Source organism: Saccoglossus kowalevskii, chromosome 11 (assembly GCF_978046115.1).
Source record: "Saccoglossus kowalevskii chromosome 11, keSacKowa6.1, whole genome shotgun sequence".
NCBI classification, from domain to species: Eukaryota; Metazoa; Hemichordata; class Enteropneusta; family Harrimaniidae; genus Saccoglossus; species Saccoglossus kowalevskii.
Genome location: NC_140651.1, coordinates 11,193,938 through 11,217,717, shown reverse-complemented (window position 1 = coordinate 11,217,717; position 23,780 = coordinate 11,193,938). Strand labels below are relative to the sequence as shown.

Below are 23,780 nucleotides of genomic sequence, written 5' to 3'. Positions count from 1 at the left end.
CACAAGTACAAACAGATACTGCGAAAAACAGATCATCAAGCATCAATCTTCGTGTAACGGTGTGTTATTTGTATTCAGTGTACTTATTTTTTTTTCGATATATACTATATTTCCAAAAAGATATAGTTAGTGTCTTGCATGTATTTATAATTATTGTTGGAAGATGAAATTAACTGTGTATAATGTGGAAGCTTAATTACTCAGTAATTATGCAAAGTACAAAATTTGTCTGTGGTCAACATGATTAACATTACATCATTATTATCTTAAATACACAGAACCAGAAAATGGACGAAATTCAGCGAAATCGCAAAGAGCTCATCCAGCGAGTATGCGCTGATTTAAAGCCAAGTGCCACAAATTACCACATATCACATACAAGTCCTCAATTGGTATACAACGACGAATATCAATTTGCATACTGCCGCATTCCTAAAGCTGGTACTACAAATTGGAGACGAATTTTGCTAGTTTTGAAAGGGGCTGTTGACAATCTTAAAGATGTTCACCACGTCAATGTCGGCCGAAATGCATATCCACGTATTTCGCTAGCGGACATCGATAAAAGACGTTGCATTTCGTTTTTATTTGTTCGTCATCCGTTTCAAAGATTGTTATCTGCATACAGGAGTAAATTGGAAAACCCTGACAGGCATGCAATGGAGAAAAGAATAGGAGTAGAAATACTCTCCAAATTTCGTGAAAATGCGTCAACGCCAATCATAAATAGTGGGAAAAGTGTCACATTTTACGAATTTGTTCAATTTGTGTTGAGTTCTAAAAAGACGCCTGGCTTCAATGAGCATTGGGACTTCCAGCATAAACTGTGCTCAGTATGTGAACATTCTTATGATTTTATTGGCCATGTTGAAAATATTGTCGAAGAATCAAACTATCTACTTCATTCCATTGGTGTTACTAATGTCAATTTCCCGGAATATAGTTATCACGCTACTAATAGTTCTGACGAAAATGTGTATTTTAAGTATTTTTCACAAATCCCAACAGAGGATATAATTAAACTTTATGAATTATATAAAATGGACTTTAAACTCTTTGGGTATGCCTTTCCTAAAGAACTTATTTGAGAGATTGGTACATATTGAAAGTGTATACAGTTAGTTAAACAGGATTTGATCGTAAACGACATTTTTCAGTTGGTGAAACAATTATAATTGTATGTGAAGTGTACTTTATTTTTAAAACACATAGCAATATTTTGGCTAGTGATTTCACAATCAATGTTTAAAGCTGGTCAATACCTATACTGGGCATTTGTTGCTCCAATCAAGTACACCGACATTTTCTTGATTCTCCAGGTTTTCCTTATTCCTCGCACTTCACACTTTTTAAGTTGTTTTCTTTATTTAATAGTTATATATTCACACTATTGATAATACTTCGGTTTAAATGTTATTAATGTTCCGCAATTTTATTTGATTGCGTTCGTGCTGATGGGGTATTCAAGTTAGTATTTTTATAATTGGAAAGCACAAGTTTGCAATGATGTGGGAGGTTAATTTGGTTTGTATTGTACATTTTTATTTTGAAATTTATCATCCTGTAATCAGTTCAAATAGTAAAATTCGATTAGTAAAATTTGGAATAACAAGAAATAATTTTATTATGAGCCATCTGTCATAGGGTAATTATGTGTTGATAGTTTCGGTTCCTATTGTAATATGGAATCAATTACTAGTATATTAAATTATTTAAACTATTGTAAATAACAATAATGCTTGTATATGACGTCACATTTGAGTATTACACACACAACGTGACAGTATTTCAAACTCCACATGGTCAGATATTATAATACGTCTAGAGTTGTTTGAATATAGGAACAAGTTAACGGTGTCAGCCAAACTATTTGTGTCGACATTCAATAAGTATAATTAGGTAATAAGTATTACATTCAGTAACGGCTTGTCGCCATATTACTTGTTCAATTCAAGCTTAGCATAAACATACGATCAATCCTATCAATCAATAACTCGTCAAGGTCGAATGACTTCCTTAAGGCCCCCCACTCCTAACCTAAACTCTCACTCTAACTCTCAGGCCCAAATGTAATTGTATGTGTTTTTCTAAATTACTATACGTGTCCAGGGGAAGCGCATATACAATTAAAATGGGGGAAGATAAAGGTTAGGATTAGAGTTAGATGTGAGTAAGTCTTACCATCAATGTGTTACGCTGGCAACTGAAGCCCTTTATGACGAACCATCAAATATCGAATAAAATTACCTTTATATTCATTTTTAATAACAAAATATTGTTAGTATCAGTATCTGTATGATGTCCACTTGATACACATATACAAAAACACATTTTTTTTTGTACTGTAAAACTAAGCATAAAATCAACGCAGTATACATGGCACCAGGTTGTCGAAGGAAAACGATTCATGGTTTATTTTAACGATTATTTAACAATGTTAGTGTCTTCATCTAGTAATTGTGTTTTCGTTATGGGTATGCTGAATATTTCACGAAGGGTGATCAAAGCATGTGATTATGCTGTTATTGTTTACTGAGATCTTACATAAACGGTCATGTTAATTCAAACTGAACATGTCTATACACAATTGGCATCACATTCACCTAGATTAGTATTTTTCATATTGTTACCAGCCATTTACTAGGTAAACACTAAAATTATCACAAACAAAAATGAGAGTAGCATGATGATAATACGACACTGTGAAGCGTATATCGAGCTTAGTAATCGTTATAATTTTCTTGCAAATTTCGTATTAATTTCAATATTTTAAGCAACAACAATGATTAAATTATGTTGTTTGATGTTTGCCCCTGATTTCTTGTGTTATACTCATTTCATCTCACTCGCATGATTAGTCTGACATTGCTCTCACTGTAAATCCTCATTTAGTTAGACATTCAACCTGCAACTTAAGTAATCATCAGACGATTAAGCCTGGTATACTAGAAACATTTCAATCTTGACTATATTCTGTTGTATTTTGGCCGCCATCTTGTTCTTATTTTATATATAACAAAAGGCAATATATTTTATTGGAAAATCAATATTTGCTTATATGCAATATTCTTATTCTGTATTTATATTGAGGCAAAGACAAATTGTAGTTACCACTTTTGAAACAGTAACTGACACGTCACAATTTTCCAGATCAAAGCATTCGCTTTATACAAAAACCCATGTTTAAAAAGCAACCTTAATACGTCATAAAATATGTCTAAAGACGTATTGCAAAAAACAGTGTCGTAACTGAATGACTGTATTCACATGCAAATGATTTTGTTATGATTATAAGTATAAGCCAGTACAAACTGTGCTGCCAGACACATCATTCTTTCTAGAAATAGGTAACTATACACCGGGACATACTAGATATGTTGCTCAAAGTAAAAATCTTCTTTATTGGAGTCGTATTTATTGTAGTTTTTATAGTTGCTGTGGTGGTCGGATATCGCTTAGCAACAGAAGTGGGTAAGTGCCGAAAGACTGAACTGCTTGAGATACGTGTAAATCATTGTATTCAAAGACCTTCTGCTATGTTGAAAATTGAACCGAACAACTAACAGGACAATTAGGATTGCGAAATTAAACCTTACAACTCTTCAAAGATGAAAATTATTTATTTGGCTAATTATTTTCAATAAATTATTTTTAATTATTGTAGCATGTCAGACAATGATAAAAACCGTTAACACTCATCCCATATAATACCCTATTGAATTATTATATTGATACACAGGTAACCAAACGTCAACACAGAGGAATGTCACAACTACAGGAGAAATACAGGCGACTACGGAACCAACATACCATATGCAAGGTAGTCTATCAATAATATGAAATCATTCGACATGCTCATACCCGATAAGAAAGTCAAATGTTGATAACGTTAATTAAAACACACCTTGTAGGTAAGATGTGATTAGGGACAATATTTATTCTGTTGGGGTTCTCGATACTAACGATCAACATGTACATCATTAAAAGTAGTCCCAGTACTTAAGCCCGTGATCAAAACTTCGCCCCTTTTTGATATAAACAGCCAAACGTAATTTCATGGTACTGATAAACAATTCATGTTCACATATAATAGGTTAATATAGGCGTTCTTTCAGGTGAAATACTTAAGTATTGTAATTAGAAAATACAATTATAACTATGAAATATGGTTACACATGTATTTCGAATCTACAGGCATAATGAAATATTTATTGCTAGATGTTATGTCTCATTATATATGCAGAGTAATTCCTCGTGTTATTATATCCATCATTTCCGATAAACTGTTCTTGAAAAGGATTTCTACAATAAAAATGTCCATAATGACACAGTAAGGTAAACATCATGTTGAAGCCGTATGTATTATACTAGCTCATTTTGTCTTGTATTTTATTATATTACATTGCGTGGTTCTGAATTATCAAATTGATAATAGATTAGTTAAACTACAACATGTAATGATTTGTCTATTTACCCTTATATAAACTAAACGATTTTTATTTATAAACTTGGACTTAAATTAGTATATATGGTAACAGTGGATATTATAAATTTTACATAGCAGTTCGGAATTTATACTTCATAAGAATTTACTCACTTAATTTTCGCATGTAAATTTGCCGATACTGAAACACTGATCATGTTTCATTTACAACGGTAACAAATTTTAGAAATTACTAGTGTCATTTTACTAGATAAAATAAACAGTAACATTATGTTCCTGTCGAAAAGTGACGTATAATTTTATTACAAAATCGAAAATGATTATTCATGTGTGAATTCTTGCCTTCTTCTTCAAATAATTCATCAAACTTCGGTGTGGTCATTGGGGGTTTATAGAAAACAATCGTTCAACAGTTTCAAATAATGAAAAACTCGAAAACGAGTATACTGAAATCAACATGTGTGAAGACCTATAATCATAATTGAATACAAAGTCGCATTGTAATTGTTTTTACAGATGAAATCGTAGATAACATACAATACCGGATGTACTAACAAATAGTCCAGTGTGCACACAACGATTAGAGACCAGGTTATTCCCAGAAGAATTGGATAGTTAATAAATTACTTCAATTAAATTTGGCGTATAGCACTGTCACCTTTGCGTACTATAATGCACCAATCAAAACAATAAAATAAAATAAAATAAAATAAAATAAAATAAAATAAAATAAAATACACTGGATACAGATACCTTTACAACAAATAACAGCTCTCTATTCGGCAAAATAGTTAGTGGCACACCAATGTTGGCACATTTTTATTTGACGTTAAATGCCCTGTATTGATTGTTTTGATTGAAATTGTTACATGACTTTTTGCAAACAGTTAATCAGATGAATGCTGAGTATTCTTGCAATACAGTCTGATAAATTTGATTCGAGTTAAAGCTTTGGTGAACTTTAATATGCATGCATATGGTAACCAACGTGATACAAAAATACAAACCCACATCTGTTACATTTATATGTTCACATAAGATTTTCATGTGTGACTACAACACTGTTGAATATTGAGCTTTTTACACAAGGAGCATAGAGTAAGGATACTGCACACGAGTATCCAATGCAGCATTGGTACTAGTGAATTTCTCTTAACAGCCATATTTTCATTGCGTTCTCAGATTGTGACTCAGTTCAACTTTTAGTTGGTGGCAATAGTGGGGTATATCAAATACAACCTATCGGAGTGTTACAGCCCTTTGATGTGTACTGTGAAATGACTGAGTCTGGAGCATGGACCGTCATACAACGTAGACAAAGTGGTTATGTTGGCTTCTACAGAATCTGGGACGAATATAAAGCCGGATTTGGAAACATCGACGGTGAATACTGGATAGGCAATGACATCATATATCGCTTGACTAACCAGTCGTCATACAAGTTGAGAATAGACTTAGAAAAGTTTGATGGAGACACTGCTTATGCTGAGTATGATGCGTTCAGTGTGGAAGATGAAAACAGTAACTACATATTGCATTTGGGAAATTGTTCAGGTACGGCTGGTGATGCAATGAGATGGAATGACAATACTGAGGCTGATGGTCAACCATTTACAACTTATGACAGAGACAATGACAATGCCGTTCATCCCATAGCTGGTGCTAGTAGTAATTGTGCTCAAGAATACCATGGTGCGTGGTGGTTCAATTCATGTTCATCGGCCCATTTGAATGGAATCTACTATCCAAATGAGGATTACGAAATCGATTCTATAATGTGGAAAACATGGAATAATTTTGTCGCTTTAAAATCATCTACTATGAAAATACAGGATACTGCTTAGAAAGTCAAGGGTACTCATAATTACTGTCAATAACTTATATTACCCAATATGTACGTCAATGTATATTAGTACATTCGGATATTCCTCACTAGTGAAACACAGTCTGTTCTGTTATAATACTATATTTCAAGGCAATCTACCGAACTGTTCGTACAAGTTGATTGTTTGACAGATGCTGAATTGTTCGAGTTACGGTCATCGAGTTACAAAAATGACCATGCCCATATGTCACAAACCACGCACACTTTTGCGAGACCACGAACTCGAACTGTTAATAACAGTTAACCGAACTTTGAGTTACGGGCAACACGTATTACTATTTTTGTTAAACGTCCATATTTAGTAACTGGAACTGTTAATAACAGTTAACCGAACTTCAAGTTACGGGTAACACATATTTTTTTTTGTTCAATATTCTTTTCTTTTTTTTAAATAAAGAGATAAATCTCGAGAAATACAGAGCAATATTTAAGATTATTCTCTTGAATATTCGGATTTCGTCAATGAATTAAATTATTTGAAAAGATTGTTATTTTTGATTTCTTGAAACCAGATTGCTATTATATTGACAAGGCGCTGGTAACTGGTCGGTTCACTCGGCTTTGTACATTTCACGATAGTATCTCCGGTTTTCCGTTTGTAGTAAATATTTATACTCATTTCATGTGAACTTTGTAATTCTTACTCACCTGTACATAACCTTTGAAATACATCTCATAGAACATGAAATGGATGCATGTATGTATGCGTGTGTGACATGCAAATGCGTTGTTCCTGTTAAAAGTTTGAATGCAATCGGTAAACACATTAGAGATATTGTTCTGTGACAAAAATATATACAAAAATTTCTATCGGTTGGCCAATAATATCACATCAGTTAAACCAAATGATTTGAATAGATGCCCTACGTATACATTGAGATGGTGGAAGACCCCCTCCCCAGTTTAGAAAACAAATTCACAATGAATTGTATCGGTGTGTACTATTCTGTTTTTCAAGATTATGAGATAATGCAAATTTGTCACTTCAACATCAATTTTAAACTTGGTACTGAACATGATATTGCAGTTTCTTGCCACGAATTGTAGGTGGATGTGAACACAAATAAAATCATTCCACAATATTTAGTATAAAAAGTAAACATCGTCAGGAATGAGTAATACTAGACATACCGAGTGTATGCAAATTTAAGTGCATTTTATAATGCTGTTTTTTTTTTTACATTGGATGGATATATAGTATACCGATTATCATCAAAATGAGTTAAAGGTCATATATGTTCAAAACAGTACCAAAACTTACCATAACGAGCACTTTCATTTTATTACTGTACAAACAGAGAACTCGTACGTTTTAAACGTGTCAAAATACATATGCCGAACGTGCATATATTATGTTCTTCAACATAACTATATACAAGAAATTTACATATATTTAACATATCACTATCCTATTTCAATGTGACATACCCTAGCCAATTCTGCAAAAATCCTACCGTTTCCTCACGTACTATATAACAATATAGGTTAAAAACGAAGAAATAGGTAGAAATGCATACTTACATAGTTTAATTTTTATCTGATATTTATTTGACTTATTAAGTGCTAATGTCAATGTGTTCGTATATTGCATCATGCGCTATTAGTGAACTATTTTCATTGTCCTTTCCTGTACGTGTAGTATTATCATATATACCATGGTCACCAGTGCGACTGTGGCTTTCTTCCTCCTCTTCCTCTGTTGTGGATTATTCAAATTAACAGGAAACATAGTGGCAGGGGTACCAATGTCAAAGCTAGTGACAGGCCTGGTGACCGAGGCATTAATGACAAACATGCTAACAAGACATGAATGATGAGAGTAACTACTAGGTGATTCGATAGTGTGAGGGATAGTGACATTGACTTTATCTAAAAAGTGTTTCGCTTTAAGGTAGCGAGACTATTATTTGTGTTGAAAATTACGATTTTCACATTTATTACTAATTGATGAAATGCACTATGAACTTTCATCTGATAAAGTCAACGTAACCTAGAATGTCATGTAAGTTGGTTAAAATGTAGATTTTCTGAAGGGAAGCAAGGCAGCTTCAGTAGTGTTTTACAAAATCAACAACACAGGTTTAATCTATGTGCCTATAAGTTTCAAAGATTAACTCAAGATAAAGCAATGTTAGGATGTGTCATCAGTAGCTATCTGACACACAATGAGTGTTTCCAAACATTTGAGTGGTTTGTCTCCGCCCCTGTTTATTTCACAGATTAGCATTTGCATATGAATGTGTCAGACACAAGGTCACACAGCCACTGAAAAAAAATCATTGATTTTGGTGTTTTCATCTGCCGATTTTATCGAATTATAGCTACCCCATTCCTTTATTTTTTGGTTTCCAATAGCCTTATACATTTGAATGCCCCTACAACATGTTAAAACAGACCTTGATGTGAAAACAAATCGCTTGTGCCGATAAACAAGCTTGAAAATCTTTGCTGTGACTTCATCAACGATTTCGTCGGATTAACACCAAATTTTCACAGCTCTAAGGTGACAATGAGAGGAACTTGAATGTGTCTAGACAAACTATTTCATGGATTATTTACCAATGTGTTGTGGTTTGAGTTGGGGGCAATGCGACTAAAACAGAAATTAAAATTCAGGACACTACTTTTCAAAACGCGTTGCTTGAATAAAACTGACCAGACACATTCAATTTACCAGACTATTGAACAACTAGGAAAATTGAAAAAAAAAAACTTCTTATCACCAGCATAAATGCGTAATTATTTTTTTTACAAAAAAAGTATTTTTTCACTTTTGATTAAGTAACGCAGCATAGAATGCAGATACGGGCATGTCAAACACGCCTTTGTAAAGCTTGAAGTCTGGCGATTCTAAAAATATGTACTTTCCTGGGTCTATTTGTAGTCATTTGGTCACAATTAGAAGATGAAAACAAGCATGCAAATAATAGTCCCGCTACCTTAATTTGTTTCTGAAATTTACGAAATCCTATTTAAATTAACAAAATTATTGCGAATCATTATATTAACTCCCAAAACTACATCATTTTAAATTAATATTAAAGCACATTTCAGTGGTCAAAATGATATGTATTTCATATTGAAATGCTTTTTTAATATAAAATGTAATGCATGTTTTATTATTGACTATTACAATAATCAAAAGTATACGAAGTACAATCTTGACATGTGAAGTTGTTATGCAAAAGTGCATAAATTTACCAATTTACATTGATTGTGTTAAAAAGACTAAAACCAAAAGTCTTAAAAACAGTTTATGACGCACATATAGTTTAATAATGTTTACTGTTAATTGTAACCAGTCATAATGTAAAAATGTGTACGACCCTGAGAGTATACCACGTATTGTAAATTGTCATTTGTTTGAATGAAGAAAATAACATTTTTCATATAATACTAGTTGTATCATTCATACAATAGGTTTCTCAAATAAACATTGTCAATGGTTGTCTATATCTGAACCAGCCAGAATTAATGCATACATCAATGTTTTTTTATTAGTACCTACATACAGGTCTTCACAATTAGCATAATTACACATCACCCGATAACTCAGACCCCTACATTTTATTATGTAGCCTCCTCAAATTGTTCACACACATATACAACTTTGTAACCTACATAATTGCGTCTGCGTACAATTGGAACATGTATAGTGAAGTACCGCCAGGCTGTAGCACAAAGGCTGGGGCAAAAACTTCTCTACAACAGGGGGGAAAGAAGAAAAGAAAGGGGGAAGTATTGTGATTGCTGGTGGTGCGGGCAAGGTCTGCTTCTCGGTAGTAATACAGTATAATGCATTAGTTTCGCTTAACAGAGTACACCTTTACCTGAAAATAAAAACTTGTTTTGTATTCACATTCAAATAAAATAAAATCACAATACATACGAGTTAGAACATGTTGTGTTACCAAGTTACCTTGGACCGCATATTGACTAACAGTAAATATGACTACCAAGTTAAAAATATTCATTATTGGAGTAATTTCTATTGCTGCAGTATGCCTTTTTGTAGGTGTTGGTTATATAGTATATCGATTTGGGACAGAAGCAGGTGGGTGACGGGACGAGTATAATTCTTGGTAATACGATTTTATAACGCTGACAAGTAGACGAATTAATATGTGACGTTCTTAAATTGGGATCATAAAGCTACCAGGAAAGGTCTAAGCATGATCGACTATCCTAATTAACTTTCATGTTGGGGATTGCACCAGAAGCCCACTCGATAGCAATGTTTTGGTTGATTTCGCCATTAATATGACATTCATATGAAATAGTATGAAATTGTTGTTATATCGATCGACCTACAGAAAAACAAATGTCAACACGGGAAAATGTTACATCAAGCACAGATGCTGCAATTACAACAGAAACATGGACAGAACCATCGTCAACCCATAACATGCACTTTTCCACAATGAAACCAACATCGGATAACCAAGGTAATTTGTCAATTAAATATTTAGGAATATAGTTTCACTATTATAATAATTATTAATGTTATTATTGATATAATACTCACTATGGTAATCAGTTCACTAACATCTTTTTGTTATCCTCACAAATTGTTAACAATGTCAGGTCGACTTGTATAATATGGTGAATAGTAATTCGATTGACCAATTGGAACACTTGTTTTATGGGGCCATGTAATGTGTAGTTTGCTAAAACACAAGTATGTTTCAAACAGTGAGTAGATTTTGACTTTACGTATATCCCATAATATTAGCCACTGTGTCAGTATTCAGCCCAGTTACCTCAAATGAAGCTGATTAATTTGTTCATTCTAAAGATTCAATTCGTTCTATGAAAAAAGAACCACAGTGCTCGCTTTCCTTTATTTTATGGGTCACTTGTCTTTCCATGCCATTGTGAGCTAGTAATTTATTGCCTACATATTTGTAATATTACCTTCACCTAGAAAAGGTTATGTTTTTGTCAGCATTGTTTTGTTTGTTATAAAAGTTAAAAAGTTATAAAAGCGTCTTCAAACAAAAACTCTATGAGGTGTTCACCAAAGAAAGACCAATCAATTACAGTTGGATCTGATTGCCATGGAAATAATATATGCGAGAAAGATATATAACTCAAAGAGTGGGTTGCATCTTGACAAAGACCAACCGACCAAGGCTGCCATGAAGACAGTTTTAGGTGTGTTGGCTAATTATGTTTGCAAGATAACAACGGCAAGTGTTCCAGACTGTTCTTGAAATGAATGTGTTACTGTGATAACCGGAATGCTCTGTTTGGGTGGTACAAAAGGTCAGTGAGATTGTCGAGAACAGTTCATCAATCTGAGGGAAGTATACAAGAAAATCAGCAGTCGGCAGTGCAAGTCTGTTTTGAAATTTCTTTAATGATTGAAAGTTTACACAACATCGCCATTGTGTCTATTAGCAACTTATATTATCTTAGACTTATATTGGCGATGTTAACACCTCCCAAAACACTGTCAGTTTTTTTTACTGGGAATTTTAGCTTCTAAGTGGCTACTGACAGGCAATACGCTGCTGATTAGTGAAATGATTTTCAAATCGATTCCTAGAAGGAATAGTTTTTGAGATGGTATCAGCTTTTTTTGAAAATTTGGACTTTTGAGAACTTGACAGAGTCAGAAGAAATTGCCTGGGCCTGTTGGATTTCCGTTACCGAAATAGGACTAGTTTCATTTGTGTTTGGGACGAGCTGAAACATGCTGGTCACTGTGCCGGGGACATACTCCAGAAACTTTATCAACAAATTCAGACACTTTTCGGGGCATGAATGTAGGTTTAATAATTAACAGTAATGTTTCTCAATATCTTATACAAAATTGGTGGAAAATAATTCATGCCGCAACCCCAGACATCATATTACTGATAATATAGGGTAAAGAATTCATGTTAAGACTAATAAGAACTCAAACTCACCCCCCCCCCCCTCCTCCTTCGATATCGATCTGCCGGAAAATACTGTGGCCCAAAAATACTCATCTTGCCGGGATTATGACAGCACAATAATATAGCATGGAACTCTTAGATGAAGATAAATAGCCTGGGCATGGAGGTCTTTTTACCTCCATGGCCTGGGCAACTAGTCTATGACACTGAATCCATATAATTAATGACTTAATTACTGCTCTTTTCGAGCAATTCGCACAAGTTAATCACACACTTGAACATTCAAGTGGTAAGCTTCCAATACATGGCCAGCATTCGCAAAAACTACAAAAAAGTCATACAAGGCATGTACAAGGTATCAAAGCAATTGAGCTGGTAGTTTTAAAAAATGTTGGATGACAGACACTTTGCCATAACACTTCATTACGGGAAAGCCAAAAACAAAAATTATGCCTTATCTTTGTACCAAATTTGAACAAAACTGGTCAAGGCACAATGGATGGACATATACACACAAGCATGTATGGACAGATGAAAAGACGGAACCCAAAACATACAAATGTAAGTCCCTGTTTAGGAGCTTGTCAAACAAAGACTAACCAGTAAAAATATGACACTGCCAATAATGTTCTTAAAATCAACACTTTATTCAAATTGTTGAAAATAGAAATATTAAAAAACAATGTTGTAATACATTGCATATAATATTGTTTTTACAAAAACCATGACGAATGTACATATTAATGGAGCAATTTAAAAAAAAGGGCATCAGTTAAAATATCAAATTCACATTCCAACAATAAAACTGTACAATGGACGGCTGACCTGCAACACATTATTAATAAAACATGAAAACATTTCAGTTTTTTATTCATGTGGACATCATCGTGACATTCCACAAATGAAAGGGTGTACAAAACACAAAAGTGCAAAAACCAAAAAGAAAATACCAAGTTTGGAGCAAGAGGAAGAAAGCATGATCAGATATGACCTACATACTCATAGTGACACCATTATGAGCACAACAAGTCATGTATTCTTTACTCGGTTTTCAGTTTTCCTGGACTTGGTAAAGATATTATTGCAGCTGAATGGGTTTAATAAGAAACTCATTCGAATACAATCATAGGTGGCCATAAAAAAAATGTATATACATTGACTTTTTATATCTAATTAAATTTTATATTTAATTAAATTTATTAACAGAAGTGAACCAATCATTTCAACGCACAAGAGAACATTTTAAGTATATATTATTTACATATTTTGTGACGTGATGTTGATTCCACCAAAACCCATTCAGGGCGAAGAGGTTTTGAATCTGATGATGAAAAAAGAAATCATATACATGTGAGGCAGTATTCTACATTAATCAAAAAATCAGAAAGTATAAGATCATGTTTTAAAGTATATACAAGCTTGGTAATAGACACTGGATGGAAGACCTCATTTCAAGTTCATTGATATTCATTTGTATCCTTTATTTCTTCTTCTTTCCAGCACTCTTTTTGCCCTTTGCACTCTTTCGTCCTTTAGGTGACGGTGAACTCTTTTCCTGTTCTGCCTTCAGTGCTGCTTCTTGGGAGGCGATCTCTTCTAGTCGTTTCCGTTCAGCTTCCAGGAATTTCTGTCGGAATTCTTCCCTTGGTGTGTTGATTCCTTTTCTGGCTTTATCAAGTTTCTCCTGCAATCGAATCAAGTGTTAATGTTTAAGAGACTGAAAACCAAAAAGTTGGAGTTGCTTAACGACCCAAGATTGTTCTAAATTTTTAAATCAAATGAGGCATGTTTCACAGATGTACCATACATGTTACAACTAATGATGCAATATTTGTATTTGTTGACATAATCTTGATCATTTAACTAGCATTACATTGGTGTTCAAAACTAAGAACTACATGTACATCAGTACATATGTGGATAGGTAGGTAATTAAACTTGAGGGGAGGGATTGGAATGAGAGGGTGCCATGATCTGGATGGAACATTTTAAAGTCAGTAACGTGCAGGTCATCATTGAGGTCACAATTTTCTGTTTACGAATAGATGAATTATTTCTGTGATTTCTTTACAAAATATTACTAAAATACATTTATATACAGGTACTAAACTCGTGTTTATTGCAAAACAATATAGTTTATTTGCAGGAGAGAGTTCTATTGCATTCAAAATTGTTCCATTTCAAACTGTGCATACACACAAAGGGATTTCTTGAAATGCATACTAAATAGGTAACTTGTCACTGGTACCAGTTATTGAAAACATTATGTGCAATTTTGAGCAATAGTTCTAGCATGAGTGAAATATCTATGGGTCTCTGCAATCTCCATCAATTTTCGTAACTTGCTATCATCACACTAATGAAAAAACCTGAGATGTGTGATACAACTCAAAATGTCCACAACTGAGCATTCACATATGTACAATGCATTGTGAGAAGAATTTTATATTAAATAAGAAAGTATTATCACACTAAAAGCTTGCTAAATCAACAAAAACAGCATCCTGATTACATTTGGAAATACCGTTGGGTTTCTGAAAGTTTTAAATTTCACAACTTTTAATAATAGTAATCCGGACGCTGTTATAACTTTTCCATCCTACGCCAACATCTAAAGATATGAACAAATAATTTCACCATGGAAACAATTTTTGCCATTTTCCAATGATATAAATTTTTCGGACTCTTGTTTCTCGAAAAATTTTCCAATAACTTCAATTTTGTTCCCATTTTTTTAGATTACAATGATCACATGATGTTCAATCACAAGCAAACTGCTTAAACATTACATGACATTTCCGTTTTAAAATTGAAAAAATGATTTGCTATCAATACCTGTAATTCTTCACACTCTTGTATCTGCATCTCCTTTGTTAAATTACGTCTCTTCCTGTCCTCTTCTCTCCAGGTAAGTACTTCTTCTCTGAATGCTTTGTACTGCTGTATGAGTTGTTCTTGTTCAGCGCGCTGTCTGTTCATTTCTTCATCATCAAGCAATCTTGGTTCACTTTCGGTAGATCTGACAATCATAGGGAATGTATTAATGAATAAAAACTAAGTGATATAATGGCAGGTGTTAACATAACCAGTGTTTAACCACCCTTCAACACCAGGACATAAGTTCATGCAACTCTCACCTTATAAATGGTGTTTTGTCAATGACTTGTAAAATTTCTTTAGGTGCAGGAGGCGGAGGCGGTTCATTTAATAGTATCACATCAGCTGGATTTTCGTCAATTTCAGATGCAGGCGTTTTTGGTGGCCCTTCAATTGTTGGCTCAGTTGGCTCCGTTGGTTCGTCATCTTCAGGCTGAGTTTTTATCATACGTTCTGCTAAGAACTTTGCCCTAGATGCCTGTGCCTTCAGGGCTCGGCCAGGTTCAGCTGCTTCCCATGCTTGTTTCATTGCACGGATTTCATCTTGTCTTTCAGTGTCTTTTTTTATTTCAATTTCCTCCTGTAAAATATAATAAAAGTGTTCAGGAAAAAAAAGACAATAATAAACATTTTACCTAGGTAACAAATAATTTCACTTCATATTTTTTTTTATTTTCTGATCAATTAATTACCATATAACAATATAATTACTTCATCAAAAGTATGTTTGACTGTTGAAATGAAAATGATCTCTAGTTAACACTCACTGTAGGTGTCTGGTCTAATACAACCCTCAAAGTCCAGTTAGGTTTTGAGATGTCAAATTGTTGAGAAGGAGGTCTTGATGTTGATAATTTATCCCGTTCCTTTTCTTTACCCTTATCTTTTCCTTTCTTTCCACCGCCGCCACCTTTCGGCACTGTGGTAGCTGCTTTATCACTTTTTGGTGCTGAGGTTGGTCGATCTTTGATGGCTTTGAGCTCGCTCTTTTCAAGATCCTTCAGCACTTGTACAAAAGCCCAGCTACTTTCTGATAGAGGCCAACTCTTCCTCAAGACTTTGGCCTGGATGATGTATTTGTGTGGCTGATCAAAGAAGAACATACATGTTGATGAAAACAAACTAAAACACAAAGAACTAGATCAAATCATTTAACACAAATTAATATTCCCCACCTCCACCACCACCACAGGGCTCAAAATTAAAACTGGTTGTCCATCTGATAATGAAAATGTCCATACAAAATAAATGCTACATTTTGTTTCACAATATTATTTATTGTTTTATTACTTGTTTTAACAATACCTGTCATAATAATACAACTCAATCTGTGTCAGATAAACATGCAAAACTATTTGGAAATGTTTTTCTTCAGCAAAAATATAGGTAATAATAATGAAACAGGAAAAATGTACTGTAAATTGTCATTGTTGTACCAATGGCCAACTACATGTAGTTTTCACTTATGGCTGTCCCATGCAAAGAGACAATTGTTAATTTCGAGCCCTGCACCACCCCTAAAGGCATAAGGATGACATTTCATTTTGAATACTCAAGTTGCACAATTTAAAACTTCAATGAATGGTTTTGATAAGTGATCATCCATCAATGAAAAGATGTTTCTGAAAGGATGTTCTATAACCATAATTATGAATATCCACACAATAGATTCAAATTTGAAAAATATCGCTTTTATGTATTCACATGATTTATGATCTCAGGAACACTCCCTTGCTTAAAAGTTCAACTTTTAATAAGTATGAGAATGTATGATTGTAAATTCTTAATATTCAATAAAGGGTAACTCTGGCCCTGATATCAACATGCCAAATATAGGTGCACCCATGTCACAACAAGCCAAGCATGGCACAATCCCCGTTAGTCATCAAATTTAAGATATATAGTTTTGTTTATAGTAATATAGCTGGAATATAACCATGTCAGGAATATGATTTTTTAACATTAAAATGATTGACATTTGTATCTGATCATCAAACAAGTACTTGTCCATATTACAGCAGTCAAAATCAGCCATTTTGAATACATGTATGTATATAACATGATGTATAACAAATATATAAAATTTGAATATAATCAGTCAAAACAAGTCAGACATATGGGTCTGGAAACCCATTCATTAAAACAAAATGGCCGCCAGACAGCCATTTTGAATCTGATCTGAAAAATAAAATGATGTGCATCAGGAACCCGCAATGTCTAATGTATGTTATAAGTTTGAACAAAACCCATCCACAAATGCCAGAAATGCTTGATATTTGATGATTTTTTAGCACAAAAATGGCCACCATTTGGCCATTTCGAATAGGATCGTCAAACCAATATATCTGACTATCTATGACATGATGTATAATGAATTTTTAAAATTTGAACATAATCAGTGAAAGCAAGTCAGACATATGGCACAAGAACCACATTCATTAAAACAAAATGGCCGCCAGTCGGCCATTTTGAATATAATCTGAAAAACAAAATTATTTGCATCAAGGTCTCATAATACCAAGTTTGAACAAAATCCATCTGTAAACAGCCAGGAAATGCTTGATTTTCATGATTTTTTTAGCACAAAAATGGCCACCATTCGTCCATTTTGAATAGGATCGTCAAACCAATATATCTGACTATCTATGACATGATGTATAATGGATTTTTAAAATTTGAACATAATCAGTGAAAGCAAGTCGGACATATGGCACAAGAACCACATTCATTAAAACAAAATGGCCGCCAGTTGGCCATTTTGAATATAATCTGAAAAACACAATTATTTGCATCAAGGTCGCATAATGTCTAATGTATATACCAAGTTTGAACAAAATCCATCTGTAAACAGCCGGCAAATGCTTGATTTTTATGATTTTTTAGCACAAAAATGGCCACCATTCGGCCATTTTGAATAAGATCGTCAAACCAATATATCTGACTATCTATGACATGAAGTATAATGAATTTCTAAAATTTGAACATAATCAGTGAAAGCAAGTCAGACATATGACACAAGAACCACATTCATTAAAACAAAATGGCCGCCAGTTGGCCATTTTGAATATAATCTGAAAAACACAATTATTTGCATCATGGTCTCATAATGTCTAATGTATATACCAAGTTTGAACAAAATCCATCTGGAAACAGCCGAGAAATGCCTTATTTTTATGATTTTTTAGCACAAAAATGGCCACCATTCGGCCAACTTGAATCAAATCATAAAACAAAATGATGTGCATCAGGATCCTATAATGTCTATCGTAATACAAGGTTTGTACAAAATCCATCTCTAAACAGCCGACAAATGCTTGATTTTGATGATTTTTTAGCACAAAATGGCCACCATTTGGCCATTTCTAATAGAATCGTCAAATCAATATATCTGTATATCTATGACATGATCTATAATGAATACTTAAAATTTTAACATAATCAGTCAAAGCAGGTCAGAGTTATGGCACTAGAACCACATTCATTAAAACAAAATGGCCGCCAGTCGGTCATTTTGAATCTCATCTGAAAAACAAAATGATGTTCATCAAGGTCATATAATGTCTAACGTATATACCAATTTTGAACAAAATCCATCTGCAAACAGCCGAAAAATGCTTGATTTTGATGATTTTTAGCACAAAAATGGCCGCCATTCAGCCATCTTGAATCAGATCGTGAAACAAATTGACGTGCATACGTATAATATCATGTATGATGTATGTGTGAAGTTTGATTGTGATTGACCCAGGCATTTCTAAAATACAGGACGCACGCATGCACACACGGTCGCACGGAGGTCAAAATATAAGTCCCCGTTTTCGGACTGCATTCGAACGGGGACTAATAAATCAAAATATCTACCTTGTATTCTTGTTCTTTATCACTACCTCCATCTACTTCTTCGTCAGGTCGCTGTAAGTCAGCTGAGCTTCGACGGCTACCTCTAGAGCCTCTGCCACTACCAGCTGATTCCTGCCTCTTTTTACCAGAACTCAAACTTGAACCACTTACAGACGTGTGTAATTTACTACCTCCTCGTTGTGCTGCAAAACAAACAAAAACACCATTCACTGCAAGGTGAAATCTTTAAAAAATATCGCTTTTGTTATCTACATAAACACTAGTATATAAGGAAGACACCGAACAAAAACCTGAACTGCTGACAGTGTTTCACACATGGTTTATAATGGACTTCAAACAATGGAGATCAGTACATATCAACTATTGTGAATATAGAGTTACAGTTAAATCTATTTTTGGTTGCTTTTATTTGTAGAAATTTGATATATGTGACCACGAACAATACAGCAATGATTTAAGCCACTAATAATAATAAATTGTGTTACATGTGAGGAGATTTAGTCCACGAAATGAAAGAAGATACACAAAAGTAGCATTCATAGATGTTGCTTATCTAGAAATAAAAGCCCATGTCATACAATTTAGTATTGGCCAATGGTTATGTCTATGGACTGTGTTATATGTAGAATACTTGTTCAAGATGGTAGTGATCGCAAAAGTTCTGCTGGATTTTTAAAAGATGCCAGCATGCATTTTGAAGATAAAATTCATATTTAACACCTGAAAAGCATATTATAAAATAATTGCACAAATATGGACATATTCACAAGGAGAACAAGGAGAACAATTGACCTTTTTGCGTCGGACGAATTGATCTTCTGAGTTCAGCTACAAACGCCCATATTAGGCTGGTAATAAATATGCTACATTTACTTACATGCCCTACTGCTGGACCTTCTAGGTGGTTGATCCTCTCCTGAATCTCTATCGCGTAAGAATGTAAATGATGGAATAACAACGTGACCTTTGCCTGTAGTCTTAGCAACTTCCACTTCGTTATCCAAGACTTGTAATAAGATATAGACATCAGATTTAGATGTAGAGAGTTGAACTGCAGCTATCTGGTCTTCAGTCACCTTCACTGAGTATCTGAAATAATGAGTAAAAGGTGAATGACGATTAAACGACGGCACACGTGATATATTCATTGATGGCGATCACAATTCAAACCGCTCAACTGAAACTATAATTGCATTTTGCTTGTTAGAATTTGAAATTTTAACTTAACATTGTGTTATAAAAAGATTATTCCAAGAATGGCGATCATATCGACCGGCGACATTTTTTCTTTACTGTAGTCATAATTTAGCTTGATATATCAGTGGAAAGCGTTTTTTGGTTTTATTGTTTGTGTTCAGTGATGGGTTTGCGTCCAATGTAAATAAATGAAGGGTTTCAAATGCGATGCAAATAAGATACACATTTTACAAATAAGGAAGATGTACCGAACAAATGCGAAGACACCCATAGCATTTTAGAACACATCTGTACAGGGTTTTTTTTGAGACAGATGTACAGTAGTGTGTATTCGGTGCTGAGATCTTAAACTTAATCACTAGCTACTAGAATACACATTGGATGATATTTTGACTTACCGTAGTATGTTATCATTATCATTTGGTAAATAATAATCACGAATTTCTTTGACATTGAACGTGCTGTTAAGATTTTCTCTTGATGGCTGTGGTAAAGGACTTAATGATCCAATTAATCTCATCCTCCATTTGCCAGTTGGTAGAGGAATATCGGTTGTCCTTGCCTCGGCTACAAACGTATAACCTCGCTGTCAAATGAAAACAAATACTAGAATACTCATTATCTGTTTTGAAATGTACATGAATACAACTTCCATAAGAGCTATACCAGCTGGGATTCCACCAAAGCCCACTGCAATGTTTTTCGGGTATCTCACATAAGAGGTATGGGTAGGGTCTGGTAGCCAATCAGGTACAAGTACCTTCACACTGACTCAATTTTTGCAGAGAAAAAGTACATCTATGTGAATGGATTTTATTAAAATTTTTGATTTTCAAATTACAGTTTTCGTAAAATAGCTGATTAGTTTTTGTAACTCACCTTATTTCTTTTATATTCATAAGGTGCAATTCGTTGAAAGACTCGGGGTATCTCTTCACCACTGTCGTTGTCAACTACTCGTAGCATACATGTAGGGATTGATACATACAACTTAGGAACTAGTAACATTGGTTCTTGTACATAGAATATATCCCTGAATAAAAACAAACAAAAAAAACAAGAAAATTAAAACTTTTATTACACTGACTGACGAACTTTGCTGATGGCTTTGGTTTGTGGTATTCTAGGAAAATAAAAAGTGTGCAGTTATGACTGTATTTTACTTTTAAAGTGCAATTTACAAATTAGTAGTTTGCTGTGAATCTATTCCATTTTATCATTTATATTTATTTTTATTCTTATTAAAAATCACTACTTAAAATTTAAGCCATCCACTTTTCATTTTTTTGTAATTTGTACTTTCTTTTTTTTTGTGAATGTATTTATTTAAAGTAATAAAAAAAATTAAAAAAAAAAATTTAAGAAAAAATTACTAGTTATATTTAAAGGTTTTTTGTTGAAATGAATTTACTTTTAAATTCAGGTTTACATTACTGTGCCATTATGCAAAGCTATGACGTCATAAAACCTGATTCTGATAGTGGTGTTTTATTACCGGTAACGTGTTATAACAGGCCTGAGGCGAGAATGTTAGCAAACAGTGAACATGACTATGTCATTATTATTAAGTGCATTAAGTGCAGAGACCTACATGTATCCTACGTCCTATTATGGGCAATGTGATGGGAAATCTCTTTATTCCCCAAATCAAACAGAACAATATTTAAAGCATATTTTTTATTTGGTTTTTAGATTGTGACGCTGTTTTAGATGCAGCTGGTGGGGACAGTGGGGTATATAAGATAAAACCCATTGGAGTATCACGACCCTTTGATGTGTACTGTGAGATGACAGATTCTGGCGCATGGACTGTCATACAACGTAGACAAGACGGTTCTGTCAACTTTGAGAGGAACTGGAATGATTATAAAATCGGGTTTGGAAACATCGACGGTGAATACTGGATAGGCAATGACAACATTTATTGCTTGACTAACCAGTCGTCATACAAGTTGAGAATAGATATGGAAAAGTTTGATGGAGACACTGCATATTCCGAGTATGATTTTGTCTTGGTGGAAGTTGACAGCAATAACTACATATTACATTTCGGACTATATTCAGGCACAGCTGGTGATGCAATGAAAACCAACATTTTAGATGGCCAGCCATTCTCCACTTATGACAGCGACAATGACAATTGGGTTAGTGGTAACTGTGCCAGTCAATACCATAGTGGATGGTGGTTTAAAGACTGCAGTGGTGCACGTCTGAATGGACTATACTATTCACAAGAGGAATACCAAACTGATGGCATAGTATGGTTTACATGGAATAACTTCAACACCTTAAAATCATCCACAATGAAAATACAAAATACTGCTTAAAATTGCATTCCCACTTGGCATGATCTGTGATAACTTCCCACTGATATCTACCCAGTATAAGCATCACTAAGGGCTTTGATTGTTCTAAAGTTCCTGAGAAATCCTATCCAACAGATTCCTGAAATCTAATTTATAAACTTCTTCTTCAAAAATACATGCAAATGGCATGACTGATTACAACAATAAAATTATGTTTGATTTGATACCATGACTTTATTTCTGTAAAGTGCCAAAGTAACTTCAGTGTCCAATATTTGTTGCCAAACCATAAAATTATCCTTTCTCATGGTGATCATAGTAATCAGTGGAAATCAGTGGAAGGTGTTTTACATGCAATAAGTAAAGAGAATGCAACTTTTAAAGACTACTCATATTTCATGATAATGAGTAATTCAAATTAATGTATAGCTTTCCATTGGAATTTTAATCATAAATAATATTCTGTTGCACATTAAAATGTAACAACTGTATTTTTTAAGACATTATCCATGATAAAAAACAATCTTTCATGTTAATCAATTTTCAAAATACAGCACAATATTCTTAAATTGATAAAACAGTCACCAATACAGAATTTATTAATTTTTCTTTCAAAAACATGTGGTAATCTTCATGGTTATCACATATTGCGTTATCATCATTATATTGGTTCAACATATTCTAGACATTTTCACTATTGAGTCACAATCAAAATGAGATATTGATATATTCTTTCCATGAGAGAAAACAAATTGGTAGTAATTATATAGTATTCATGACATATAATGTATAATCAAGCCGAAAACTGGGAATGTTCTTTCAATCCAAGTGAATGAATATTGGTTAGTTTTTCTTGGACATTTTCGAGACATTTCTACATTGCTCAATATTGTTTTTGCTGAAAACAATATGTTAGTGTGTTTCTCGTCATAATTAAATTTTATTTGAGTTAAATAATTACATAAATTTAACAAAATAACATTATAGATTAGTTGTATTGCATTAAGTAATTTTACTGTTATGATGTTGATGACAACAATGACAATAAGAGAAACCAATTTGACAGAATTACTAAAACCTCCTCTCACCTGAAGACAACAAACCAAGTATTAGGTGGTTGATCTGGGTAGTTGCCTTGGTAGTCAGAATATGATATCTTATTCCACTCATCTTGATAAAAAGGAAATTTAGGCATCAATTCTGGATCAATTTTAAATATTGTTCTGAAAACAAATCAAGAAATAAAAAAACATATCATCATACAAGAGTATTATCAGATATTATCATTATAATATCATCATACAAGATATTGTGAAAATCTGTTGCTT

The 23,780-nt window shown here is 33.6% G+C and overlaps 4 protein-coding genes across 10 annotated transcripts in view; 3 read left to right on the top strand and 1 right to left on the bottom strand.

Annotated features, from left to right (window-relative positions):
* The first annotated feature begins 287 nt into the window (after positions 1–287).
* On the top strand, positions 288–1,088 carry LOC102802523 (carbohydrate sulfotransferase 11-like). The gene has a single exon (XM_006811434.2). It carries the CDS (start codon positions 288–290, stop codon positions 1,086–1,088), a length of 801 nt encoding a protein of 266 aa, XP_006811497.2.
* Positions 1,089–3,374: 2,286 nt separating this feature from the next.
* On the top strand, positions 3,375–6,288 carry LOC100369748 (fibrinogen-like protein 1). Its single transcript, XM_002730645.2, has 3 exons — positions 3,375–3,471; positions 3,740–3,820; positions 5,627–6,288. The coding sequence occupies exons 1-3, from the start codon at positions 3,375–3,377 to the stop codon at positions 6,286–6,288; spliced, it is 840 nt and encodes a 279-aa protein (XP_002730691.2).
* A 6,551-nt stretch (positions 6,289–12,839) lies between these two features.
* Positions 12,840–23,780, bottom strand: part of LOC100369598 (androglobin-like) — a 115,662-nt gene continuing 104,721 nt past the window's right edge. For all 7 annotated transcript variants that reach the window (XM_085505757.1, XM_085505759.1, XM_085505754.1 and 4 more), the window contains exons 34-42: positions 23,541–23,675; positions 21,026–21,179; positions 20,545–20,732; positions 19,827–20,038; positions 18,950–19,131; positions 15,856–16,173; positions 15,349–15,668; positions 15,047–15,230; positions 12,840–13,895 (exon numbers count right to left, since the gene is read on the bottom strand). In XM_085505757.1, the coding sequence (XP_085361883.1) occupies positions 13,692–13,895; positions 15,047–15,230; positions 15,349–15,668; positions 15,856–16,173; positions 18,950–19,131; positions 19,827–20,038; positions 20,545–20,732; positions 21,026–21,179; positions 23,541–23,675 (1,897 nt within the window). In that variant the 3' untranslated portion in view covers positions 12,840–13,691. The remainder of the gene's footprint in view (positions 13,896–15,046; positions 15,231–15,348; positions 15,669–15,855; positions 16,174–18,949; positions 19,132–19,826; positions 20,039–20,544; positions 20,733–21,025; positions 21,180–23,540; positions 23,676–23,780) is intronic.
* LOC146736181 (fibrinogen-like protein 1) lies at positions 21,590–22,473 on the top strand. Its single transcript, XM_085505543.1, has 2 exons — positions 21,590–21,686; positions 21,839–22,473. The coding sequence occupies exons 1-2, from the start codon at positions 21,590–21,592 to the stop codon at positions 22,471–22,473; spliced, it is 732 nt and encodes a 243-aa protein (XP_085361669.1).